A 27,664-nucleotide genomic window follows, 5' to 3' on the forward strand; every position below is an offset into this window, starting at 1 on the left:
AAACACAGAATCCAGGAGGCGTCTTAAGCCATTGGCTTGATGCAGGTGGATATCCATCTTTTGGTTCATGTGGGAAATGAAAATTCTATTCTTTATTCTAATTCCATTAAGTTATTTACAACTTGATCTGGAGGTTTCATATTTATCATCATGAAGTATCAAGCCAAATGTCCCTTCTTCGGGAACACCAAAGATTAACAGATTAGAATGTTTTCCACATGTCCATTTTTACTGTCAAGAGAGTTTTAAAGAAGTTTTCCAGCTTCCGCAACTAAGCCAGATGTCAGTGGGTCCCATGGTGAAACAAAATTGGCAGAGCAGCCTTCTCATGACCCCAGGGTTGTTTTATCAGGGATCAGTTTAACATCTAAGAGCCATTCTTTGCTGAAGACTGTAAAGTTTCTGGGGTCCAATCTGCCACAATTACAGAAATCTGCTGACTTGGTTGAACCTCTGAAACCCAGCAATTTTTCTTACAACCTTTCTCACACGGAGCTGTAATTGTTGTTTGTGTTGGCTCAAGAAAAGTAAAGGGTCTCATTTCCACTGTATGTTTCTGGTCTCTTGTTTCAGAAACATCCATAGAGAATATTTTACCAGCCACATTTTTTGTTGTGTAAACAAGCCCTGGTGATTTACCCTATTGGTCACTCCACTGTGTTGACCATAAGCTGAAAGATATCAGATGAACACTTTCTAAAATAACTGTAAAATAATATTTTTTATTTTAATTGATAGCTTTGGTTCAGAAAATCATAGCCAAAAATCCAAATGTGGTTATACTGATATAGTTTTTTTCTTTCACTTCTCATTTCTGGTATTGTTTTGTGTGTGTGTGTTGAGGGGGCACATTTTATTTTATTTACTTTTTAAATTTTTTTAACATCTTTATTGGAGTATAATTACTTTACAATGGTGTGTTAGTTTCTGCTGTATAGCAAAGTGAATCAGCTATACGTATACATATAACCCCATATCTCCTCCCTCTTGCGCCTCCCTTCCACCCTCCCTATCCCTCCCCTCTAGATGGTCACAAAGCACCGAGCTGATCTCCCTGTGCTATGCAGCTGCTTCCCACTAGCTATCTATTTTACATTTGGTAGTGTATATATGTCAATGCTACTCTCTCACTTTGCCACATATATACAATGGAATATTACTCAGCCATAAAAAGAAACTAAACTGAGTTATTTGTAGTGAGGTGGATGGACCTAGAGTCTGTCATACAGAGTGAAGTAACTCATAAAGAGAAAAACAAATACTGTATGCTAACACATATATATGGAATCTAAAAAAAAGGGTTCTGAAGAACCTAGGGGCCAGACAGGAATAAAGAGAAGACGTAGAGAATGGACTTGAGGACATGTAGAGGGGGAAGGATAAGCATTTCTGTTATGGTTGATGTAAAACGTGTATTTAAAGTAGACAGTTTAAAACATAATAAAATTAAACATACTTCTACTTATCACACAGTTTAAGAAATAGAGCATCAACAATAATTGTGAATTCCCCTGTTAGCTCTCCTTGTTAGCATGTCTCCCACCACCCACTCCCTCACAGAAAATTCTGCAAATCATTATTTTGTTTTTCTTTATAGTGTAACACTGTAATATGATTGCTAATTTTGTCTGTTTTTAAACTTAACATATCCGGAATATTACTTTATATATTATTCAATAATTTGCTTTTGTTCATGTGTTATTAAGTTTTGGAGATCAATTACGTGATCACACAGAGCTCTAGATATTACTTATCAGAGAATACTTCCAAGTAATTTGAGGTGGAAATTGGAACTGATTCAGTTTTTACAATTATGAACAATTTTGCTACAAACTGTCTTGTCATGTCTCCTGCTGTACATCTACAAGATATTTTCTAAGTATATGTGAAGGAATGAACTACTGGATCACAGTATGCACATACTCAAAATTACTATAAAAAGTCAAACTTGTTCAAAAGTGGTTGTATAACCACATATTCTTACCAGCAGTATGTGAGATTTTCTGTAAATCCACATCATTTCCAACACTCCATATTGTCTGACTTTTAAATTTTTGCTGATATACCAGCATAAAATGGAATCATGTATTTTAATTTGCATTTTTTTCTGATTAATAACAAGGTTAAATATATTTTATGGTTATGTGGCATTTGTGTTCCATTTTATGTATAACGGTCCTTTGACTGTTTTCCTGTTACTTTCTTTCTTTCTTCCTTTCTCTTTCTTTCTTTCTTTCTCTTTCTTTCTTAAGGAAACTCTTTAAGTATAACATGCATATAGAGAAGAGCACAAATTTTAAGTATACAGAACAATGAATGACTTCACAAAGTGAAAACACCACCCACATCAAAAAAGAGAATATTACCAACACAGGCCACCCCTCTCATGTCCCTCCCACATTATCTCATTCCCATCTTAACATCTATCACTAAGGATTGGTTTTGCATGTTTTTGAATGTTATATAAATGTAATAGTTTAATATAGACTTTATCACATCTGGCTTCTCTTGTTCAACATTTTTTTTTAAATTTAACAATGTTGATTGTTAAATGCAGTGTTTTGTTAGTTCTCATAAATGATAAATATAGATACCACAATCTCTACGTAAATTCTCTTACTGATGTACATTTGAGTTGCTTCCAATTTGGGGCTATTACAAATAGTGGTAGTGTAAACATTCCTGAACATATCTTTCAGTGAATATGTGTACACATTTGTGTTGGTATATATTTACAAATAGAATTGCTGGGTTCTAAAATATGCATATGTTACAAAGTGATGTACCAATTTAAACTCTCAAAGCATCACGTGAAAGTACCATCTGTTTCACATTCTTGCCAATACTTGGCAGCCTTGATAATTTTAGCAGTTCTTGTGGTTGTGTAGTGGTATCTTATTGTGGCTTTAACTGACATTTCTCTGATGAAGTTGAGTACCTTTTCATGCTTAATGGCCATTAGCATACCTTCTTTTGTGAAATGTCTCTTTGTCTTTTTTCATTATTCTTTATTTTTTCATAGATAAGTAGGATTTCTGTACATGTTCAGTATACTACTGCTTTGTTAGATACATGAACGGCCAATATCTTTCCCCACATTGTAGCTTCTCTTTCCACTCTCATAATGGATCTCCTTGTTTTTTGTTTGTTTGTTTTTTGGCAAGGGGATTTTCTTTATTTGAGGAGGAACTGTTAGTTTTTGAGGCAAAGGACCCCAACGTACAACAGTACACGAAGGTCACAGCAGCCGTTCAGAATGCAATCCAGTGCTACTCGTGTCACCTATGAGAAAAAAAGAGCTACTACCCAGACATCACTGGATTGTTTTCCCAGGAGGGTAGATAGAATTGAATCCAGCAAGGAACCAGAACCTCTGCCATCAACGTCAGGCATGAGTAAAATTGCAGCTTGCCCATGGATCTCCTTGTTTTAATAAACTTTTTATTTTAGGGCAGTTTTAGATTTGCTGAAAAAAAAATGTAAAGATAGTACAGGGAGTTTTCATATTAACCACATCCAATTACCATATATAATTTCTCCTATTATCAACATCTTTCACTAGCATGTATTCTGCTGTCATTGGTATTCTACAAATATCAATTAGAACAAACTGATTGATAGCCTGTTCATATCAACTACTGTATCCTTACTGATTTTCTGCCGTCTTGAGCTGTGAATTACTGCAAAAGGCATGTCTAAGTCTCCAACCATAATAATGAATTTATTCGTTGTTTTAGTTCTAATGGTTTTACCTCATAAATTTTGATGCTGTGCTGTTAAATGCATACACATTTACAGTTGTTATTTTTTCCTGGATAATTATCTTTTCATCATTATGTAATGTACTTATTTATCCCTGATAATTTTTCTAGTTATAAAGTCAGCTTCGTCTGAAATGAAAATTGCTACCCCAGCTTTCCTTTGATTGGTGTTAGCATAGTACGTATATATTTCTCTATTCCTTTACTTTTAGCACTTCTGAGTTTTCATGTTTAAGATGGATTTCTTGTAGACAACAAATAGTTGGGTCTTTTATTCACTCTGACAATCTTTGTGTTCAAATTAGTATATTTATACTATCACATAATATGATACTAATCATATAAATGATTACAGTTGGATCACAGGTGGATTAATATTTTCTTTGTAAATAAAAATGTTTTGTAAATGTTTGTAAATGCATTCTATTAATTGCATTTTTTTCTATTTTTCTCCCTCTTTTTCATCATTCTCTGGTTTTAACTGAGCATTTTAAATGATTTTTATACTTCTTTTTAAAACAGAGTGATTTCCCTAGAGTTTCCGATACACATTTCTAACTAGTCTAATTTCACCTTCAAATAATACTATACCATTTCATGCACAGTGCTGATACCTTATACAGAGTATTCCCACTTCCTCCTTCCCATCCTTTATAACATTATTATTCATTTCATTTATCCATATGCTAAAATTGACCTATATTTAGTAACTATTATTACTTTAAACAAAAAGTTTCCTATTAAATGAATTAAGAATAATTAAAACAAGAGACTCTATTCTACCTTCATTTATTACATCTCTGATGCTCTTTCTTTCTTATGTAGATCTGATTTTCTGACATATAATTTTCCTTTTCTATGATGAATGTCTTCAACATTTCTAGCAGGGCAAATCTGATAATGAAAGCCTTCGGTTTTTCTTTGTCTGAGAAAAGCATTTGTTTCTTTAGCACTTTTGAAAAGTAATTTTGTTGATTATACGATTCTAGGATGGTGAGGTTTTCTTTAAACACTTTAAATATTTCACTCCACTCTCCTGTTTTCTGATGAGAAATCCAATGTAATCCTTAGCTATGTTTCATTATATGCAAGATGTTTATTTTCTTCTCACTTGTTTTAAGATGTTCTCTTTGTCTTTGGTTTTTTGCAGTTTGAATATGATATGCATAGGTGTTGATATTTTTATATTTATCCTGTTTGGTGTCGTCTGAGCTTCCTGGATCTGTGGCATCAGTCATTAACTTTGGAATATCCTCAGCTATTATTGTTTCAAATGTTTCTTCTACTCTGTTCCTCTTTTTCTTCTCCTGCTGGTATTCCAATGGCACATTTGTTATACATTTTAAAATCGTCCCACAGTTCTTGTATAGTCCGTTTTGATTTTCCACTGTTTTTTTTCTCTTTGCATTTTCCTTAGATCAAGTTTCTATTGACTTATCTTTAAGCTCCCTGACCTCTCCTTGGTCATGTGTAGCCTACTGCTGAGTTTATCAAAGGCATTCTTCGTTTCTGTTACAGTTACACTTTTTTTTTTCTTAATTTCTAACATTTCCTTTCAATTCTCTCTTAGAGGTTCCATCTCTCTGCTTGTATTTCCACCTCTTTTTTGTATGTTTCTACTTTTGCCATTAAAGACATTCATATATTACTCACAGTTAGTTTAGATTCCTTGTCGGAACATTCTAACAATCTCTGCTGGTCCCGAATCTGGTCCTGATGCTTGCTTTGTCTCTTCAGGCTGTATTTTCTTCTTGGTCTGGGACATGCCTTGTGATTTTTGTTGTTGTTGTTGTTGTTGAAAACCAGATATATTGTATCTGATGATAGGACCTCAGGTAAATAGGCTGTGTAAGTGTGAGAGTTTGTCATTCTGACTAGGAGTTTGGCTGTGTTTAATGTTTGTTGTAGCTGTAACAGCCAGAGGGTTCAAATTTCTCTAGTGTCTTTGATTTTGCCTTCCCTCTTCACTGTGAGCTTCCCTAAGTGTATTTCCTCAAGGAGAGTCTGCATCTGCAGCTCTTTTATCTGTAAATCACTATATTGGGGACGTGTTGGCATGATGATAAGATGTAGGGGAAGGGAACCATTCTATAATCTTATGAGTAAATCTCAGATGTTGGCCTGTGTCTCAGGAGGTGACCTTCACATGTGGAGTTGATACCAAAATTTAATAATATATCTTTTTATGGACAGAAAATTCTAATTTTAATGTATCCTGTTTATCAATATTTTCTATCATTAGCTCCTTATTATGTAACATGTAATAAATCTCTGCCTATACAAAATATTATCTCTCATGCTATCTTTTTCCTGACTTTGATTTACAATCCACCAGGACTTGATTTTGTGTACAATGTGAGGTAAGTGTTGACTGGATGAGCTGGATGTCCCCCTGGGCTCTTTTCCCACTGGAGGTACCACAGGCTCAGGGAAGACCTCACAGCATGGTACTGCATGGATCTGGAGAGGGCAATGCAACTGGCATGTATTTGTTCCTCATACCCTTCTAATGCAATCTGTCTTGATCTCTGTGGTAAACTGTGGGGTGTGGGGTGGTGGTGTGGGTGCTTTAGCCTTACCCCCATGATCTAGGATTCTCTCATCACTGTCTTGTACACGAAGTTGTTGGCTGCCCTTCTTGTGATGGGGAGCAAAGTCAAGAATGACCTATCTGGCCATCTTGATAATGTCACTTCCCTAAACTAATTCTGATTTAGGCTATTCTCTCATGGGACTGTACTAATTGAAAGATTTCATCCCACTTAGTTTCTTTTAATGAAAAATATATAAATTCAATATGTCGAGGGAGAAACCTTCCTCTAGAAATGTATTCTTCACTAGTATTTCTACCTAAATTTAAATCTTTGGAAGACCATGGATTTGAAATGCCCCCATGTCTCTCAATTTGTCTCTTTTTTTTTTCCCTTATCTTCTAACAGTGAATGGAACTCTGCATAACTTTAAGTGGCTTTGACATTCAATCAAGGAATCTCAGAGATCACTGAGTCAATTCTCCGATCTTAGAGCTGAAGACACCAAAGTTATGGATGTAGGAGCCATCTTCACCCAGCTTGGACTTTGTATACGGATCACTTCCTGTGCAACAGGAAAGCTCTTTACCAGCCTGTTCACATTCTCTATGGGGGTTTTTACTGTCAGTCAGCCTAGTATCTGCTGAAAAAAATTTGCCAATCCTGTTGTCCTTAATCACACGTATGAAACACATAGAAATGGCACCATTTTCCTTACAATATATTTGTACTTTAGTGCTGCATATATGTTTACATTCTAACATATGTCTGAAAGTATGGGGTGTGGCTTATTTGAAATATGGGGTCCTAATAAAATTTAAGCAGGCTGAATAAATTTCCTGAACCATTTTCATGGAATATGAAATTACAAGTCCCCTGCCACTCTCATCCTAACCTTTTCATTTCTATAACTGCAAGTGATCCTCAGGCAATATTATCCTTTCTCTCCAGCTTTGATATAAATGCTCTTTTTTTTTTTCACTTTTGTATTTTCAGAGCAGGTCAGTACAATGTAGAAACTCACTTGTAGACATTTAATGATTTTCTTTCCAAACTAAAGAAAAGAAAACACTACTTCAGTGTATGGAAGCCTGAACATTAAAAGGATATACAGAAAGATAATTACAAGTGTACTTTGTAGATACATTCTACTCCTTGTAGAACATATCTACTTTGTAGATAGATCTATTCTACAGCTTTTTTTTTAAACATCTTTATTGGAGTATAATTGCTTTACAATGGTGTGTTAGTTTCTGCTTTATAACAAAGTGAATCAGTTATACATACACATATGTTTCCATATCTCTTCCCTCTTGCGTCTCCCTCCCTCCCACCCTCCCTATCCCACCCCTCTAGGTGGTCACAAAGCACCGAGCTGATCTCCCTGTGCTATGCAGCTGCTTCCCACTAGCTATCTATTTTACGTTTGGTAGTGTATACATGTCCATGCCACTCTCTCACTTTGTCACAGCTTACCCTTCCCCCTCCCCATATCCTCAAGTCCATTCTCTAGTAGGTCTGTGTCTTTATTCCCTTCTTGCCCCTAGGTTCTTCATGACCTTTTTTTTTTTTCTTAGATTCCATATATATGTGTTAGCATACGGTATTTGTTTTTCTCTTTCTGACTTACTTCACTCTGTATGACAGACTCTAGTTCCATCCACCTCACTACAAATAACTCAATTTCGTTTCTCTTTATGGCTGAGTAATATTCCATTGTATATATATGCCACATCTTCTTTATCCATTCATCTGTTGATGGACAGATTTTATTCATGTTAACTCAGCAGAGTTCAACAAAATTCATTTTAACCTCCATTGCCTAATCATATAATCCAGAATTCCTCTACTTACTAAAGACCACCATCTCTATTTGAGTCCTGAATTACTAAGATGCCCCAAGTTCTGTTTACCAATTTACCATGACCTAATCCCACCACAACTATCTCCTCCTTCAATACTTAGATCATGTTTCTAAAACTCAAACGCTTGCAGGAGTAAACAAATAAGTGGGACACATGAAAATGAGATCTAAGAACTTAGAGCACACCCAGTCAGTCAGTGTGAGCTGGAGAGGCTGGCTCTATTTCAGGGGCTACTTGTACCTTAGTTCCAGCCTATTTTTGTCAAGCCAGAATATGAACACACTTTGATAACCAAGTTAGCACTTCATGAAAAGCCACAGCAAAGCAGGATTTTCGTGAGAATTCTTACCATTTAAGAAGGTAAACAATCAATGGCTTTATACCTATTATCTGTTTGTTTAACATTGTGCATCAAGATTGAAGGAAAAAACAATACACATATTTGCCATATTTCCTTACTAACGCTCTCTTTCCAATTGCACAGTTCAAGTCAAATGGCCAAGAGGGTCTCCTTTTCCGCCTCCTCCTTACTGTTTCTCCCCTTTTTTGCTCAATGCACATATAAAATTTCCTTAAGGAAACAGTGGTTTCATTTTCACTTCTTCATAATTTAGTGATATCTTCCCACCTAGACCACACATGAACTCACTCACCTGGAATTTCAGACAAGAACACATTCCTTGTTTCCTGATATCGTGGTTTTAAATAAACACCATAACCACATTGGCAAACCTAGTAATATTTAAAAATCACAATTAACTTTAAATTAACATGGTTTCAGACACACTGGGAACTCTTAAACCTTGGGGAGTTCTGTGTTTTTATTTTTAAGCAAACAAGGCAACAATAAAGTACGATGAACTTCAGAAAGTTGCCTTTATCTCTTTAATGAAGTTGTCTCAGCAATCAAAAAGAATTCCCTTTCTTTTTAACAATTTTTTAGTAGATTTGCTATGGATAACACTGTTGGCCTTCTTACAGCTGATGTGGGTCCTAATTCTTTTCACTCTAAGGTCTGTTATCTATAAAGCCTTGTGTATTTTCAAGGGGAAATGTTCCAAAATGTCTATGTAGAAAAATAAATAAGATTTTTCTTTCCTTACAGAATAGAAACAGTATTCTTTTAATTTGGACCTTCAATGAAAACAGTGGGTTTTGGTTACTGCAGCGAATGTTTCCTTTAAGAATGTTTACTGAACTGCAAACATTTTACTAAGAAATGTGAGCTTTATTTAGTTATCTGTTGTTATTATGAGATCAAAGTAAAAGAATCTAATTCTCAGAGCATACTCTTCAAACCTCAACTTTTTTACCTCAGGAAATTGAGGTCATAAACATATTTTCCATATCCTGCAAGGAAAGCTTTTCCCCAAGAAATTGCTCAAGGTATTCAAACATTTACTATAAATAGATTTAAATGTTTTAAACACAACTAAATACAAGAATGCTCTGAGAAATTTGAAGAAGTACTATTGATTAATGAAGAAATGAGTCTTGGTGAGACATAATTTCTGGAAGTTATGCTCACCACTATACCACCAACGTGAGACTTATAATTTCTGAATGAAGGGAGGAAGAAAGATTGATAGAACACAGGAAGAATCATTTCAAAATCAGGAAGAAAAACAGTAGCACATATTACAATGATTCTCAACCAGGGAGGAAACCTAAATTCGTAGATCTTCCACATAAAGAAAATCACCAAATTTCATTTTTATACAAACAAAAACCTGGATAAAAGGAAAAACCTGTCAATTTCTTGGATGGGGAGATGAAATTCTTAAGTCAATCCTCTCTAAATTAGTCTAGGTATTTAATAAAATGGATATTTGGGGGATGAAGTTTGGGACAAATTCAGTTTAAAATTCAATTAGATAAAGTTTATAAAAATTTAAACAGGTTTGATAAAATGACTAATAAAAGGGTCATGCGATACTAGATTTGAAATCTAACATAAAGCCATGTTAATTAAAAGTATGGTACTTACACGAATAAATGACCAAAGGGACAGGAAGAGGTAAGATAAACTGGGTTGGCATCCTTGTTCTACTACCTTTCAGATAAAGGGTTTTGGGCAACTGACCTAACCTTGGAAAGCCACAGTTGCCTCATGTAAAAAGTTATAGTTATAAAAAAATTACTTCATAGGATTGTTACAGGGACAAAATAAAATAATTCATGTAAAACATAGTTTAAAAATTCAATAAATATCAGCCAATGTTATCACAGAATAGAAACTCTAGAGATCAACTCAAGAATATAACAACATAGTATGTGTCATAACTGAATATTTTGTATCTCTGAGGAAAAAATAGGTTATGTAATGAAGGGATAGCAATGTGTTTATATAAAATATAGATTCTCATCTTGCATCATGAATAAAAATACAGTACAGTTGGATGAAAGACTTGATTATAAGAAATAAAGTCAAAGAAAAGATAGGTAATCAGTTTATATAAGTACTAAAGTTTTGAAGAACTCAAGGTCCTTCTCAGCAAAATTCCAAAGGCAGAAGCCATAAAGTGAAGACAGTATTATCAGTGTTGGTCCCCGTCTTCCTTTACCCAGCATTTCACACCGAGGATCACCTCCTCTTTGATAGACTTCTTCCTTTAGAGTCTTGCACTCAAGACTGTCTTGGTTTTCTCCTACCTCATGAGTCACTCTTTCTGTCTCCACAATATCCTGTTTTCTCTGATCTCTTAATGATCAATATTTGGTGCTCTATCCTTGGTCCTCTTTCTTCTCTATCATCTCGTGCATTCCTTGGAATTAAATACTATATATACTCTGTTACTTCTAAATTCATATCTTTAGCATAGACTTCTCACACCAAATCAATTCTTATATAACAAACTGCCTACATGTAAGGGTAAGGGGAGGGGACGGAGTTATAAGAATCATGAAGTGCAGTTTATGTAGCTCAATATGCTATCAAATATTCCTTCGTTTTATGTATATACATACATACATACATACACACACACACACACACACACACACACACACACACACACACACACACACATCAAAGAGGCAGACCTCAGAGATCTTGCAGATTTGGTTCCAGACTACCACAATAAAGTGAATATCATAATAACACAAGTCACATGAACTTTTTGGTTTCCCAGTATATATAAAAATGATGTTTACATTATACTGTAGCTATTAAGTATGCAATAGCACAACGTCTAAAAAAAAACAATGTATGTACCTTAATTAAAAAATAATGCTGTTGCAAAAATGGCACCAATAGACTTGCTCAACACAGGATTGCCACAACACTTCAATTTGTTTAAAAAAATCAAAATAAATTAATAAAGCAAACACTAATAAATTGTGGTATGCCTATATACATATATATATATATATTCATATATATATGAATGAGAATGACCTATTTTGGTAGCTAATACTAATCTTCCTTCTGAGGTAGGATTATAAGTAATTAATTTTTCTTTATACTTATTTATATTTTCAAAATATTTGAACATCAACATTATTTTTTAGCCATTAAAAACCAACCAGTAGGAGGAGTGATGTCACTGTGATGACAACGTAGGTCATTCCTGCCTTTGCTCACCCTTCCAAGAAGAACAACTAACAACTATTCATGGTCAAGACACCACTATGAGAATCCTAGAACACAGGGATGAGGCTGAGCACCCCTGCACCACAGACACCAAGAGACCTCATTAGAAGGTAAGAGAAGTGGCTACACATTGATCACCTTGCCTATCCCCCAGGCTGGAGCAGCATTATGCTGAGAGCTCCCTCCTGAGCCTATGACACCTCCAGTGGGAAAGAGAGCCCAGGGAAACATCCAGCCTGCACTCAGTGTTGTGGGTCGCTTTCTGGGAGCCCCTACTTTGACTTCACTCCACAGGGATTTCAGAAGAAGCTTCAGGGATCAACCACTGGGAATCTGACCATGAGAGAGAAATTGGGTGGGAGGGCGGGGCTTGCAACAAGAGAACCTGGATCTTGGCAGCTCGAGTTCCTACCTGCAGAACCTAAGCAGTAGTGCCAGCCAGCAGTTTTGCTCAACTGCAGAAACCAAGTTCCTGTTGCAGTCTGACCAGGGAAATGGATGGGTGCAGGTCTGCCTAATTCAGGTCCTCAAATAATGACCTGAGTTTTGGTGGCTCTAAGAGCGTGATTTGCCCATTGCCAGGCAAGGTAGCTGAGTCACAGCCCAACAAGCTTCAGAATGTGACTGAAGGACCTGACCAGAAGGGCTGGTGAGAACACTTGGAAGCTTCATAGTCTGGCAACACTGGAGCCGAGAGGCAGGCAGGCAGTGCTGATCGTCCACAGAACAGAGCTATTACTGGGCAGGGAGGTTTCCCCTGCTACACCCAGGCAGGGGAATTAATCCATAGCCTCACCCTTGCCATTTCTATTCAATATAGTGCTGGAAGTCCTTACCAAAGTAATCAGGCAAGAAGAAGAAATAAAAGACATCAGAATTGGAAAGAAAGAAGATAAACCATCTCTATTTGCAAATAATATGATTTTATATATTGAAAATCCTAAAGACTCCACCAAAAAACTGTTAAATGTAATTAACAAATTTAGTAAAGTTGCAGGATACAAAATTAATGTGCAAAAAATCAGTAGCATTTCTGTACACTAACAACACATTATCTGAAAAAGAAATAAAGAGAATCATCCATTTAAAATAGTACCCAAAAAATACTTAGGAATAGGGTCTTCCCTGGTTGCACAGTGGTTGAGAGTCTGCCTGCCAATGCAGTGGACACGGGTTCGTGCCCTGGTCTGGGAAGATCCCACATGCCGTGGAACGACTGGGCCTGTGAGCCATGGCCGCTGAGCCTGTGCTTCCAGAGCCTGTGCTCCATAATGGGAGATGCCACAACAGTGAGAGGCCCGCATACCACAAAAAAACAAAAAACAAAAAACAACTTAGGAATACACTTAACAAGGAAGTGAAAAATCTTTACTCTGAAAACTACAAGACACTGATGAAAGAAATCTAAGGAGACACACATAAATGGACAGGTTTCTCATGTTCACAGATTGGAAGAATTAATATTGTTAAAATACCAATATTACCAAAAGCATCTATAGATTCAATCCAATCCCTACCAAGATTCCAATGACATTTTTTATAGAAGTAGAAAAAACAATCTTAAAATTTAAATGGAAACAAAAAAGCAATTCTTTGAAAGAAGAACAAAGCAGGGGATATCACAATTTCCTGATTTCAAGCTATACTATAAATGTATAGTAATCAAAACAGTATGGTACTGGCACAGAAACAAACAAATAGATCAATGGAACAGAATCAAGAGTCCCAAAATAAACCAAGTATATAAGTTCAACCAATATTTAACAAAGAACCCAAGAATACTCAATGGAGAAAAGACAGTCTTTTTTAATAAATGGCGCAGGGATAACAGATATTCACAAGTAATAGAATTAAACAAGGCCCCTGTCTTAAATCATTCACAAAAGCTAACACCAGATGAATTAAAGACTTAAATGTAAGATCTGAAAATGTGAAATTCCTAGAAGAAAAAGTAGAAAAAATGCTTCTTGACAAGGGTCTTGACATTGATATTTTTGGATATGACACATAAATATAAGCAACAAAATTAAATATGCACCCCAATGTTCATAGCAGCACTATTTACAACAGCCAGGACATGGAAGCACCTAAGTGTCCATCAACAGATGAATGGATAAAGAAGATGTGGGGTATATATACAATGAAACATTACTCAGCCATAAAAAAGAATGCAATTTGCAGCAACATGGATGGACTGAGAGATTATCATACGAAGTGAAGTAAGTCAGACAGAGAAAGACAAATATCATATGATAACAGAATCTAAAAAAAATTATAGAAATGAACTTATTTACAAAACGGAAACAGACTCACAGATGTAGAAAACAAACTTATGGTTACCAAAAGGGAAAGGGCAGGGGAGGGATAAACTAGGAGTTTGGGATTAACAGATAAACACCTCTGTACATAAAATAGATAAACAACAAGCACTTACTGTATAGCAAAGGGAACTACATTCAATATCTTGCAATAACCTACAAAAAGAATCTGAAAAATAATATATATACATATATAGGTATAACTGAATCATGTTACTGTACACAATATTGTAAATCAACCATATTTCAATAAAAAAATAAAATAAACAAGTGGGACTATATCAAACTAAAAAGCTTCTTCACAGTAAAAATAAAAAACGATCAAAAAAGTGAAAAACAAACCACCCACTTGGAAAAAGGATGTGCAGAGCATACATCTCATAAGGAGTTAATATCCAAAATAAATTAAAAAGCTCATAGAACTCAATATCAAAAAAACCAAACACTCCAATTTAAAAAATGAGCAAAAGACCTGAATAGACATTTTTCCAAAGATGATACAAGAATGGTCAACAGGTAAATGAAAAAAGGCTCAATATCACTGGTCTTTAGGGAAATGCAAATAAAAATCACTATGAGATATCACTTCATGCATTTTAAAGTGGTTAACACCAAAAAGAAGGGATAACAAATGCTGGTGAGGATGTGGAGAAAAGGGAAAATTTGTGCACTGTTGGTGGGTTTGTAAACTGGCACAGATCCTAGACAAAACAGTATGTAGACTCCTCAAAAAATTAAAAATAGAATTACCATATGATCAAGGGATTTTAATTCTGAAAATATATCCAAAGGAAATGAAAAACTATCTTGAAAAGATATTTGTACCTCCATGTTCACTGCAGTATTATTTACAATAGTCAAGACATGGAAACAATCTAAGTGTCCATTGATGGATGAATAGATAAAGAAGATTATATATATATATATGAATATATATAATATTGTATTATATATTATATATTATATAATGGAATAGTACATATAATATATAATATCATATATAATATTATATAATGGAATATTATATATAATATTAAATAATATATATAACATATTTATTATATATTAATATATAATATATTAACATATATTTATATAAAACATACAAATATAATATAATATATAAATATATAATCTTGATTATATATTAATATATAATCATTATATTATACAATATATATTACAATTAACATATTATATAATATTTAATAAATAATGTGACTATATACCACAGCAGTGGTAACTATAGTCATCATGTTGTACATTACATCCCTAGTACTTTATTTACCTTACTACTGGACGTTGGTACGTTTTGACCACCTTTCTGCAATTATACATTATACATGTAATATATATAATATATAACATTAATATATCATTAATATATTAATATAATTTAACCTTAATATATTATATTATACCATAATATAATATTATTAATATAATATTAATAAAATATATTTATACTATATAATATATGTTAGTGAAATATACATTATATAGTATATTTCATTTATACACTGTATATTATATATTATGTATTATATATTATATATATTCATATATTATAATATATTAAACATTACATATATTATTTATATTTCATCATATATAAAATATTGATTGTATTTAACAAAATATCAAATATTATGTGTAATATATAATATAAATATAATTAATATATTAATATATGATTATTTTATATTAATATAATTATACAATATATTATTTATATAATAATATATTTATGTATTGCATTATATTGTATATAATATATACTATATATAAAAACATTAATATTATATAATATATTAATATATTATACATTATATGATATATTAATATTTCTAACATATGATATAGGTATATTAATATATATATCTTATATTATTATAATTATATAATATAATATATAATATGTAATATATTTTATATATTATATATACACGCACACTTGTTTTTGTCATTAGTGGTGAGCCTACAACCATGAATTGCTTACGTTACAATAGGCCAAAAAAATAGTTATGAGAATAATACTTTATGTTCAATACAAAACTACCAATTTCAAGCCAATATTCTTAAGGAAAAAATCTGGGTCATGTTACATTAATGGGCAAGAGTATAAATATTCATAAAGTTTCCTTGTAAATAGATATTTTTGTGAGAGAAAAAAATAAGAAAAAAGAAACGTGAAACGATATTCAAAGAACAAAAAGCTTAATGTGTTCCTATACAAACAAAAAGCTTAATGTGTTCCTATACAAACAACAAAAAGCTTAATGTGTTCCTATACAAACAACAGAGCAAAAGAGCAAGATTTCCAAATTAAAGGCGCATGTGTTAAGAAAGATGTGACAAGTACTTGATTGGAAATAAGGTATTGAAAACGAGATTAAAACAATCGGATGAGATATTTACAGAATGAATTAGAGAGGTGCTCGAAAAGGTAGTGAGTTCTGAAATTTCCACCTCTTACATCAAAGGAAAAATCATATCATATCCTGGCCCTAATCCCCATCAATAATGATCAATTTTTGTAAGATTTGCCTAACTGATCAGCATGGATTAATTGCCATGGGAGAGGCAGAGCCGTTTGGGGCATCTTCTTTCTCGGTGAGTTTCAGGCTTATGATCTAAGTGTAACTCACTACATAAAGATTAAATACTTTCATACTTAGCATATTAGAATCAAATTCACACGCATTATTTTTAAACACTGATTACTTGAATTCCCGTTTAAAATGCCATCTAGCTCAGAAGGAGTTTTTTTCTAACTGCCCCTTCTGTGTATATAGAAACAGATAAAATTATATTATCTCTGAAAAAAAACCTGACCGATTACCTATAGCCAAAATCAGAGAGAAGTTTATATTAATAAAAAGATGTTGGAGATAAACAAAACAAAATTATTCACGTTTTCTCATTTTTATCACTAATATAAGCAATCCAGCCACTTGCAAAAAAAAATAATAGAAAGGAACTTTTTTCACCTTTTCTTACTGACATTTATGGCTCAAAGCCTTGTTTTTAAGCACTCAAAAATTGGACGGTGTTAAACTTCTTCTGGACTCCCTGTTCTCTTTTATTTACTTATTTTTGTCTTAAAAGTAGTTTTTAAATACTTGATAGTATAGTTGATTTACAATATTGTGTTAGTTTACCTCTTTTATTTATTTTTTGATGATAAGTTACACCTCATCTCACCTGAGAATATTTTCAACATAATACTGTCCTGGAGAAAGTTAATTGTGTAGCAAAAAGCAAACAAGCAAGAAAACAAACAAAAACAAAAATACTATTTCATACTCAAAAAGCTTCTGGAGGTACTGAGTTAGACTAAAACACTTTTCTCCACAGCAGCAGGACTGCTCCGAGATTTTACATCTGAATCTAACATCTAAGACAGTGTCTGATAAAATGAATATTTGTTGAATAAATTAGTGATGCATCTCGTAAAACCTATGTAGGAGCATCCAGTTTTCAACTTTTTGTTTTCTTTCTTGCTTGCTGATTTCTATTTAGCTCTTTAATAGATGTTGAATAAATGAATAATATCTAATTCATGTATTTACAAATTTACACATTTGCAAAGCAATGCTTTATGCCTCTGGCTCCTTGAGTAATAAAGGTTATAATATTATTGCTATTAGTATATCAGCAGTAGTAATAGTTTTAACTGTAATGACGGTAATAGTATGAAGTATCAACCAAATGCAGTCACCAAGACAAATGTTCTAGAAACTCTGCACCTCATCTCAGTTTTGTAAAATCTGAGGACATAGACATCATTGTACACATTCTATAGGTATAGAATTGAGAAGAGAATTTGGAATTCTAAAAATTTTCTTTGAGAACCTCAAAAACAAATTACATGAGGAAATTGTTTGGTAGCATTTAAATGTGGTTTAGCAGGAGTCAGTATAAAGAAATGAATGCTTTGTTGTAAATATTAGGTAAATGATTTGGTTCTTCTAAAAGAGAATACTAAACATATGGAAAACATCATGAGGAAAGACACATTAGCTAAATGTCTATTAAGTGTAAGAGAAGAAAAAGGCACACGGTATTTCTTTAGGGGAAAGCTAAATATTGCCTGTTCTACTCTCTTTGCTACCAGTTAATGGGGTACTGTTACTTGTGATATTGGAACTCATTTGTTTTACTCTGTTTTTACCCAGTTATGAAGACTCAGATCATTTGAGTGAAGAAAAACAGAGACTGTGCAATTGTTTAGTGTTAAGTAGATTAAGTAATTTGTTCACTGGTGTTTTACTTAGGTACTTGGGAATATGCAAAAGGGTGAGACGCAATGTTTACATAAAAAATTAAGACAAGTATATTGGGCCATGTACGTTTCTTCCATTACTGAAATGCTGTACGTTTTGTCACCTCATTTTCTTGCTCTTTTGGGTTTGGGTGGTTATAAATATCCACCACTCAAATCTATAGTGTCAATTATTTCTCTATAGTAAGGAATATCTGATAATTATGAATTCTTGACTCCCATACAACCATGTACTGCCCTATAAGTCATATGTTTAAGTAATAAAAAAAATACAATAAACCTGGGAACCCAAGAATGATCCTTCTATTACATTATTAGTATGTGCTTTCCAGACTGAGGGGGATGTTCCATTTATAACTCTCATTTGTTTCCTACCATCATGGCCAAGTTTCCACCTACTACATGTCTCCTTGCCATCATTTTAACTTCCAGTTTGGAGCACTGTAAACTGTTTCCTAACCCCTAAATTAAAACAAATGATATCCACTCCACATGCACCAGCAATCTGACTAGAAGCCACTTCAAAGATTCCATTTTAAAGAATGAAGTATGGCCACTGCTTCCTGAAGCCAGAGTTAGCCTAGTTCATAACCAAGTGGGACTTTCTCTGATTTCCCTTCTACTTAAACACTGACAGGTTTGGTTTTGGTTTTTGTTTTTATTTTTTTCCTAAGACATTTTTTCTCCTCTGCTCAAGGTAATCCTGGTTATTTTGTTGTTGCTGCTGCTTTTATTGGGAAGGGCCCTGGAGGACTCTGCCTCACTCAGCGTTGCCAGGGACCAACCAGTACACATATGTCTGCAAAGACATTCCAAGACAATGCTCCGCTGTCTGTGTGAGCATACACCTCCCCAAACATTTACAGACTGTCTCAGCTACACACAGTTTCAAAGAGAGCAGAAGTGTATATTTTTTCTTACACTGGCACTGGCTTATCAAACTGGATGAAAGTGGATGAAACTGTTTGAAAGTGGATGGCAGCAAACACAAACTCTACAACTCCAACGTTAAATTGTTCATTTAAACTGGCCACTTGGGCTGCATATTGCTTCTTACACAAGCTGCTCTTACCCTCTCCTCCACCCACTTACACTGCCACTACACGTCAAGGTCTGGGCAATGCAATACCACCACGCTCCAAGTGCACTTTCCCAGGCCCCTCGCCTCCCTTCTGCCCTCCCACCTCACGTACATGCTTAGAGCTTGTGCACATAGTAAAAGAACAGAAAACACAATGACAGATACTTGTGGACACGTTTCCTGCTAACTTGTGCCAAAGAGCACAAGAGATGCCAAAGAGCAAAATATCGACCCTTCCCCTGACAGACATACACACACACATACACACCTAGACATACAGATACACATAGACACATACACACAAATACACATATACATGTACACACACATGCATACGCACATATGCATATACACATATACACATGCACACACAGAGACACACACAGGCATACATACACACACAGAGAGACATAAACACACACACATACACATACACACATAGACACATACACACACACACACCCCAAATAATTCAGCTTAAATTGAAGATATGTTCCTTCTGAAAAGATTTATATTCTTCCTGACATCTGTAGGTGCTACTAATTCACACCCATTTGAAAATAATTTGCCTGCTTGAGTCTTTCACATTCTGCAAGCAATGTGAATTTCAACCCTAAACTCACAACAGGTCAACAAATAGTTATGACATATAAAGGGGGCTTGTCTATTTCTCCTTCACCCATAGCCAAGGCCATTAGAATAAATATCCTTGCTGCCTTCTCCCGTTGTTAGGTGGTTTTTGCTGGTTCACCCTTTTTGACTGAAGGTGTGGTGTTTTTTTTGCGGGGTGAGGGGCCTCAGCCTTATACAGGTTCTGGCCTGTGCTCCCCATCTTGCTTGGGCCCAAGGTCCTTTCCTGTCCCCACCCCGTACTGTTGTTACAGTATGGATGGGCAAATGCCCCAGAATTGCAGTCCGCATCTCTTTGTAAATGGAGACTCTGCAGTTCATCTAATTCAGCGAATGTTATAAAGCTCAGGTTCCCCTCTGAATACAATAGTCGTCTTTCAGCTCCTAGGACATGCTCTTCCCTCTCCAAGGCCTTTTGCCCGAGTGGTGTTTCATGTGCTTGAACATTCTTTTCACACATTGATGCCCATACACACACACAAACGCATGCACACACACACACACACACACACACACACACACCCCTTATTGAGGTTCCTTTCTTCTCATTCTTTATATCTGATTTTAAATCTTACTTTCTCAGACAGCCTTAACCGTCACACTCACAATGGGGTGACAGCAATATTTTGCAGTGGGGCATTTTCAACAGGCAGAAAGTTTCCAGAATCAGATCTTTGGGTTCCCAGAATGTGCACTATAGCCCTGGATCCCAAAACCCAAAACTATCACTCATTATATAATAAATATGCTACATGAATAAAACATGACTCAAGTGTTACCGTCTAGAGGATATATCCATATGAGAAATGAGAGAGATGCACAGACACACACACACAGACACACACACAGACCTCTCCAGGAACTTGCTGGTGAGGAACACTTAATAAGTTACAGTTGCAGCTGAACACAGAATCCTCCTGAAGTGATGCCTAGTTCTCTATTGTTTTAGAAACTAGAATAGAGAAGGAAAATTGTCAAAACGCCCCAAAGTCCATGGGATATCATTTTTTCTTCTAATTCAATACAATGTTCCTTGCCTGTTTCCAGAGGACAAATAAGGATTTGTGCACATATGTTACAAAGTCCAAATAAGCCCTTGTGGGGCTTGATAGTCACAGGTTTTTTTAACTTCTGCCAAACAACTGTGCACTGCAGGATGATGACATTAAGCTTTATGTATTGATTTTCAGCCTCACCAAAAAGCTTTCAGACACTCTTATCTTTAGTTGTCAAAATCTTGGGTTCGAAGAACATCCAGTGAATCTATTTTTATCCGAGTTTAAGAAATAACATCAATTTAAAAATAAATACCTTAAAATGCAATTTATATCTACTCCTTTCAATAAATACATTAAAAAGAACTGAGGTATCATTAGAATGTAATAAGCAACTCTTAATCCTCCAACTTTCTAGCTCTCTTGATTTTGATCAGAACATACTTGATAAAAACCAGGGGTTCTTTCAAAAGGATGCTTGCCAACATCAAGAAGACATCTTAAACAAAATAGTCTGTATTTCAGCACACCTCCTCATCACAGAGCACCAAATTATCCAAAGGAGCATAAGTTACATGATTACAACAGTACACGCTACTATCTCCGTGCTTTGCACTCCTCAAAAATGCCATCATTTTTCAATCTATCAACTTTTCAGGCTGAGAGCAAGTGGGAGTTGAAAAAAGCAGACATAGCTCTGAGAAGATTAATACTTTTAAAAAGAACAAATTCAGGGATTTTATCAAATCAAATGAACAGTAATAAGACATCATTGCCCTGGAAAGCATGGGCAATTTACAAATATTTCCTGAGTGCACGTCATGTGTCAGGTACTGTTTAAATGTCTCTTGATTTTTAATCTAGCTTTTCTTCTGTCATGTCACACTGCCTCCCTTCTAGTTTTCTACCAACCAATTTACAGCTATTCAATGTTCTCCCTTCATTCTAAACCTAACCACAGCATTCAAACAATGGCTCGATTAATGTATACTTCTACAATAACAATTTCTTACTGGGTCAGCATGTTAGGAAACTAGGAGAGAAGGCTTGGCATGGAGTCGGAAGCCCCAGTCTCTGGTCTCAACTCCAGCACTTTGTAGCTGTGTGATCTTGGGCAGGTCACGTAACCTCCAAATCCTGTTTCCTGATACATAACAGGTTAATGCTATGTATACTGCAAAGGTTGCTGTGAGGGTAAAATGAAATAACGTACATGGAAGAGGTGAACAAAGGGCTTGGAACACTGTGGATGCCCAATAAGTATCAACACTTGAATCTCAAAAAAAAAATGTTATATTCATAGCAATTTATAAATATTGTCTCACTAAAGCTCTTAATATGTTTATATGGCAAATAAGTATACACACCTTTATACATACACACAAATAATACAAAATACCTGAAGGGCCGTAAGGATATTTGCTAAGGCTTGTCCGTATGTGTCATGACAGTGAACAGCAAGAGCCCTGGGTGGGATTTCTTTCATGACACTTTCCAGCATCCTCTTCATGCTTCCTGGAGTTCCCACTCCAATTGTGTCTCCTAGGGAAATCTCGTAACAGCCCATGCCATACAATCTCTTAGACACCTATCAAGAAAAGTGACAAGCTAGTAAAACAATGGAAATGAACACACTCAAACCCTGTTGTTCCTTAGCAAACATCATCTAGAAGTAAACATCACAACTAAGATAACTTGCATATCCATGGAAAATGTATATTTTAGTTTTCTAGTCCTTGTCCTTGCTCATTAAATCCCAAGCATTATATAAAACTTTGAATGACATTCCTGTAGTTATCTTTCTCTAATATTCAAGTTTGCCTCAGAATCGTATCTATCTAAGTAGCTACATGTTCATTTATGAAAGTATAAGCTACAATTTCATTTATGGGAGGCTTATTTTCTCAGCCCTTTAATCAAACAGAAGCATCACAGATTTACTTTGGAACTAGTATTTCTCAAGGCGGTCAAGAGATGTCAATCAAGTAGCTTTGTAATTGGTACAGACACTTGATATTTTTGGCTTAAATTTTCTAGCTCATAAATAGATGCTCTTGAGTTTGGTAAACTTTGTGCTCCCTTCAAGCCAAATAACTAATGTTACTTTCAAAGAGCAATATGAATTTTAATGAAGGCAGCATTGTATGTTGACAAAGACATGGCTTCTGGAATCAGACAGGCCTGGATTGAAATCTCAGCTGCCACAAATGCTAGTCATGTGATACTGGGCAGAAGATGAACCTTTTGAAGCCTCAGCCCCTATTCTGTAAAATACAAACAATAAAACACCATTATTTAGCATGTTTTCTAAGCCTTACTAATTAATTTTTCAAAATCACAATAATAATGATGAAGTGAGTGTTGACATGTTTGGTTGTGAAAATGAGAATATATAAAAATCACTTTGTGCAAAATCAGACACATGGTCACCCCTTAATTCATGCCTTATGTGTGTCTTTGGTGCTTATTTTACATCAGGTGCTGCCCTAGATGCTGGGATATGATGGGGATGCAGATGTTAAGGGTCCAGGCTCAAGGTATTATGGAATCTGGAGTCAAGTGAGGACAGACCCTAATCAATTCCACTCAGGAATGTGTAAACACAGCTAACATAATAATTTTGGAACAAAGAAACAGGATTCTAAGAGCATGTAGCAAAGGAAATTGACCTAGATCTGTCAAGCAGGAAGGGCCTCAGTGACAGCCTGAGATAAAGTCAGCATCAACTTGTCGAAGAGGTTGTGGAGGAAGGGTGTGAGAAGAACTTTCAGGTGGAATTTCAGGCAGCTGAAATATCAAATACTAAGGGGATTCCAAGTAGGAAGGAAGGTCATGGGAATTCCCTGGTGGTCCAGTGGTTGAGGTTCCGCACTTCCACTGCAGGGGGCGCGGGTTAAATCACTGGTCGGGGAACTAGAATCCCCCATGCCACGGGGTGTGGCCAAAGGAAGAAAAAAAAAGGAGGGAAGGTCAGATGCAAAGGACAGATGTGACAAGAAAGCAAAAACCAAGGGGGAATGGGGCTCCATAAAGCTGGGGAGGAAGGCCCGGGGCAGAGCGTACAAACAGTACACACAGCCTTGCAAACTGACCGGGTTTTGGATTTTGGTTGAGGTGTCTATCATAAGAGCAGTAGAAAGCCTTGACCAAATGTGGAGTAGTGGTGACATAATGGGATTTATGTTTCAGAAAGGCAGTATCAATACAACATCAAAAATAGTTTGAAGGGAACTCAGAAGGGCTACCTAGTCCAGGTAGGAGACAATTATTGGATGGACACTTGGATAAAAAAAACATAATACTGATTCTCCTCTTTCTTCTCCTTTATTTAAAAAGGTACATACATTCAACTGTTAAATATACAGGTCTTTGGAATCATATAGAAAGCATGTAGATGACTAACTGAATTTCTCTCTTCATTTCCATCTGTATGTTTTTGGCCTCACATAGATAATTAATCTCCTCAAAACTCTCTATTAAATGCTGGAATTTCTTAATGGCCACATAGAGAAGAATGAGGCTTCCATTCAAGTGGCTGGAGGAAAATCCTAAGTGTGGGGTCAAGGCAATCCAAGGGCTACAAGAGTGCCAGGGATGCTGACTTAAGGAAGGGAAGTTTTCACATGGAAGAGGCTTGAACATGTTCGAGTATCAGTGGGAAGGGCTCTGCAGTTGCATATACAGGGGAGTAAGCGACAGGAAGGGCTAGAGGCTTCAACACAGGGAACACAGTCTGCAAGAGTCATTTTGGAAAGGAGACAGGGAGTTGTTCCACACAGGGTAGTGTGGAACAGAAGACCAGGTAAGGTCGCTGGTCATGAATTCCTAATGCTTCCAATCTGCCTGTTCCAGGATTCTCTTCAGCAACACCCTGGATATTATGGAGCAGGAATGCAGAGCCTGAGACTGTGTGTGGTCTGTCCAGAGGTGGCACAAGCCAGAAGGAAGAAAAGCAAGGGGTGGGTGTATAGGCAGAGTTGGATTCAGGTTTTGTGGAGTCTGAAGTTATACTATTTTGGAAATGTTCTATAAGAAGAGAATACATAAGGACTTCCCTGGGAGCGCAGTGGTTAAGAATTCACCTGCCAATTCAGGGGACATGGGTTCGATCCCTGGTCCAGGAAGATCCCACATGCCACGGAGCACCTAAGCCCGTACACCACAACTACTGAGCCTGCGCTCTAGAGCCCATGAGCCACAACTACTGAGCCTGCGTGCTGCAGCTACTGAAGCCCGCATGCCTAGAGCCCGTGCTCTGCAACAAGAGAAGCCACTGCAATGAGAAGCCCGTGCACCGCAATGAAAAATAGCCCCTGCTCGCTGCAACTAGAGAAAGCCCGTGTGCAGCAACAAAGACCCAACACAGCCAAAAAATAAATAAATAAATAAATAAAAATTTAAAAAAATAATAAAAACCGTAAACTGATTTTTAAAAAAGGGATATATAGTTGTGAATACAAATTAATAACAGAGCCTTAGAAGGGTCCCATGCCAGCGAAGGACTGCAAAATTTCAGCTTCATAAAGATGCAAACTGTTATACATAGGATGGATAAACAACAAGGTCCTACTGTATAGCACAGGGAACTATATTCAATATCCTGTGATAAACCATATGGAAAAGAACATGAAAAAGAATACATATGTATAACTGAGTAACTTTGCTGTATAGCAGAAATTAAATGCAACATTGTAAATCAACTACACTTCAATAAAATTTTTTAAATATTTAATTTTCATTATTTTATAGTATTGATATATCTGCCTCTGTGGGCAATTGTCTTGCTTAATTAATAGATGATGGTATATCTCTCACTGGAAACATCTGCAGTTCAAATGAATACACAAAACAGGAATTGCTTTAGCCAAACCAAAGTTTATCCTGTCAAAAGTTCGATATTCTAACAATCCCATCTTCACTGCTTCAGCACCACATCCCTAAACTTATAAAAATTAACCTTAACAGCAGTGCACAAGAATATGCTATTTCATATACAAATGAGTTTCTGAGTCTAATATAATTTCAAAGACAAGCATTTTGTATTCATTGGTATCAATTAAGAAAAAGGAACAGGAAGTAGAAAATGAACTTCAATAAGTAGGTCCTTAATGACTATAATAAATTGCTGTAAAATTGCTCTGGAATAATAGCAACTTGAATCTCAGCAGAAAGAGCTATAGAATCTTAAAGGAACAAAAACATGGAAGCAGTATGTACTCTGATACAAATGCCAAAATACGCAGGAGACAACAAAGGGACACTACCTGAGCAACCAAGGCAAAGTTTGAGTATATGTGCAAAAACCACCCCAGAATTCTGATAGAAAGTAGAAAGGTTGCTCAATATGTTCTATTCACATAAAAACAAATCAGGTGTTTTTATTCCCTCAAACTTTGGACACCCATATGATAAGACTCAAATGTTAACTCTGGACAGTAATAGGCACTATCTAAGTCCTTAGTGTTAAAATAAAACTATTATCTAAGTGATCTAATAAATGCCTCCCAGTCCATGGTTCTCCTTGGTCTAGTTGTGCAAATGCAAAAAACATTAGGAAAAACAGCCCACTTTTTAAAATAATACACATCATTTTACCATGAACCAGAAAACCAGGCGTATATCTTACTTCTGTTACTTTCTGCGGTGTGATGTTTCCTTCATATGGACAGCCCAGGGCACAGGATACATACCTAAATTTAAAATACAGAGCCATATAAATATGCATCTGGTGGATAAGCCGTTTCCTAATTTCCATTTTATAAAAATGAAGAAATAGCCAAAGAGTCATCAAGAAAATTTATTTTACTCTATTCCTTCATTATTATTCTCAGACCAAACAAAAACAATTGGAAACATTTTCAATTTAACTCACATTTTAGTTTTTCTAATAATTACAATTTGATATACGTTATTGGATGGCAGATGGGAATAAGACAAGTGTTCATCTCGTGAGATTGCTTAAACTATAGCAATACGTGAACATTCAAAGCAGAAAATACCAGTGAAATATATTGTTTTATTTCAATAAGTATATACATTCAACTGTTAAATATCCAGGTCTTTGGAATCATATAGAAAGCATGTAGATGACAAACTGAATTTCTCTCTTCATTTCCATCTGGCTGTTTTGGCCTCACGTAGATACAGTCATTAATCACCCCCAAACTCCCAGAACTGATCACAACCTCAAAGTTCACCTTGTTTATCTCTATGGGTGTACCTAAAAATCATCCCCAACAGAAGAGTGTCTAGTCTATGTTTAAAAGGCTCCAAATAAAGATATTCCATAAGCTTCTTCAACAATTTAATATAAAAAGTCAAGCCTTTCTTGCAAGGATGATGATACATTTCCATCTTAAAGTATGAAACTAGAAAAAAGCCTCTTTTAGCTATTTTCAGCTCAACACCAATCCCATTTTATTAAAGTTTTCTCAGAGATTTTACAACACTTGTATTAAAATAATGCACCATGTGTCTGATCATCAGGAATGAAGCAATTCACATGGGGGAGAGAGGGGTTGTGGGGAAGAAGGCTGGAAACAGTGTTCTTTGAGCCAGAATATGAAAGGCTTTAGATAGCAAGCCCTTGAATACTGTGCCATGGAG

The 27,664-nt window shown here is 35.4% G+C and overlaps 1 protein-coding gene across 2 annotated transcripts in view; it reads right to left on the reverse strand.

Moving 5' to 3' along the window:
• Positions 1-27,664, reverse strand: part of HMGCLL1 (3-hydroxy-3-methylglutaryl-CoA lyase like 1) — a 142,389-nt gene that overhangs the window by 34,575 nt on the left and 80,150 nt on the right. For both annotated transcript variants that reach the window (XM_019931391.3, XM_073810872.1), the window contains exons 6-7: positions 26,685-26,748; positions 22,458-22,646 (exon numbers count right to left, since the gene is read on the reverse strand). In XM_019931391.3, coding sequence (XP_019786950.3) covers positions 22,458-22,646; positions 26,685-26,748 — 253 coding nt within the window. The remainder of the gene's footprint in view (positions 1-22,457; positions 22,647-26,684; positions 26,749-27,664) is intronic.

This window comes from Tursiops truncatus, chromosome 10 (genome assembly GCF_011762595.2).
Source record: "Tursiops truncatus isolate mTurTru1 chromosome 10, mTurTru1.mat.Y, whole genome shotgun sequence".
Taxonomy (NCBI): domain Eukaryota; kingdom Metazoa; phylum Chordata; class Mammalia; order Artiodactyla; family Delphinidae; genus Tursiops; species Tursiops truncatus.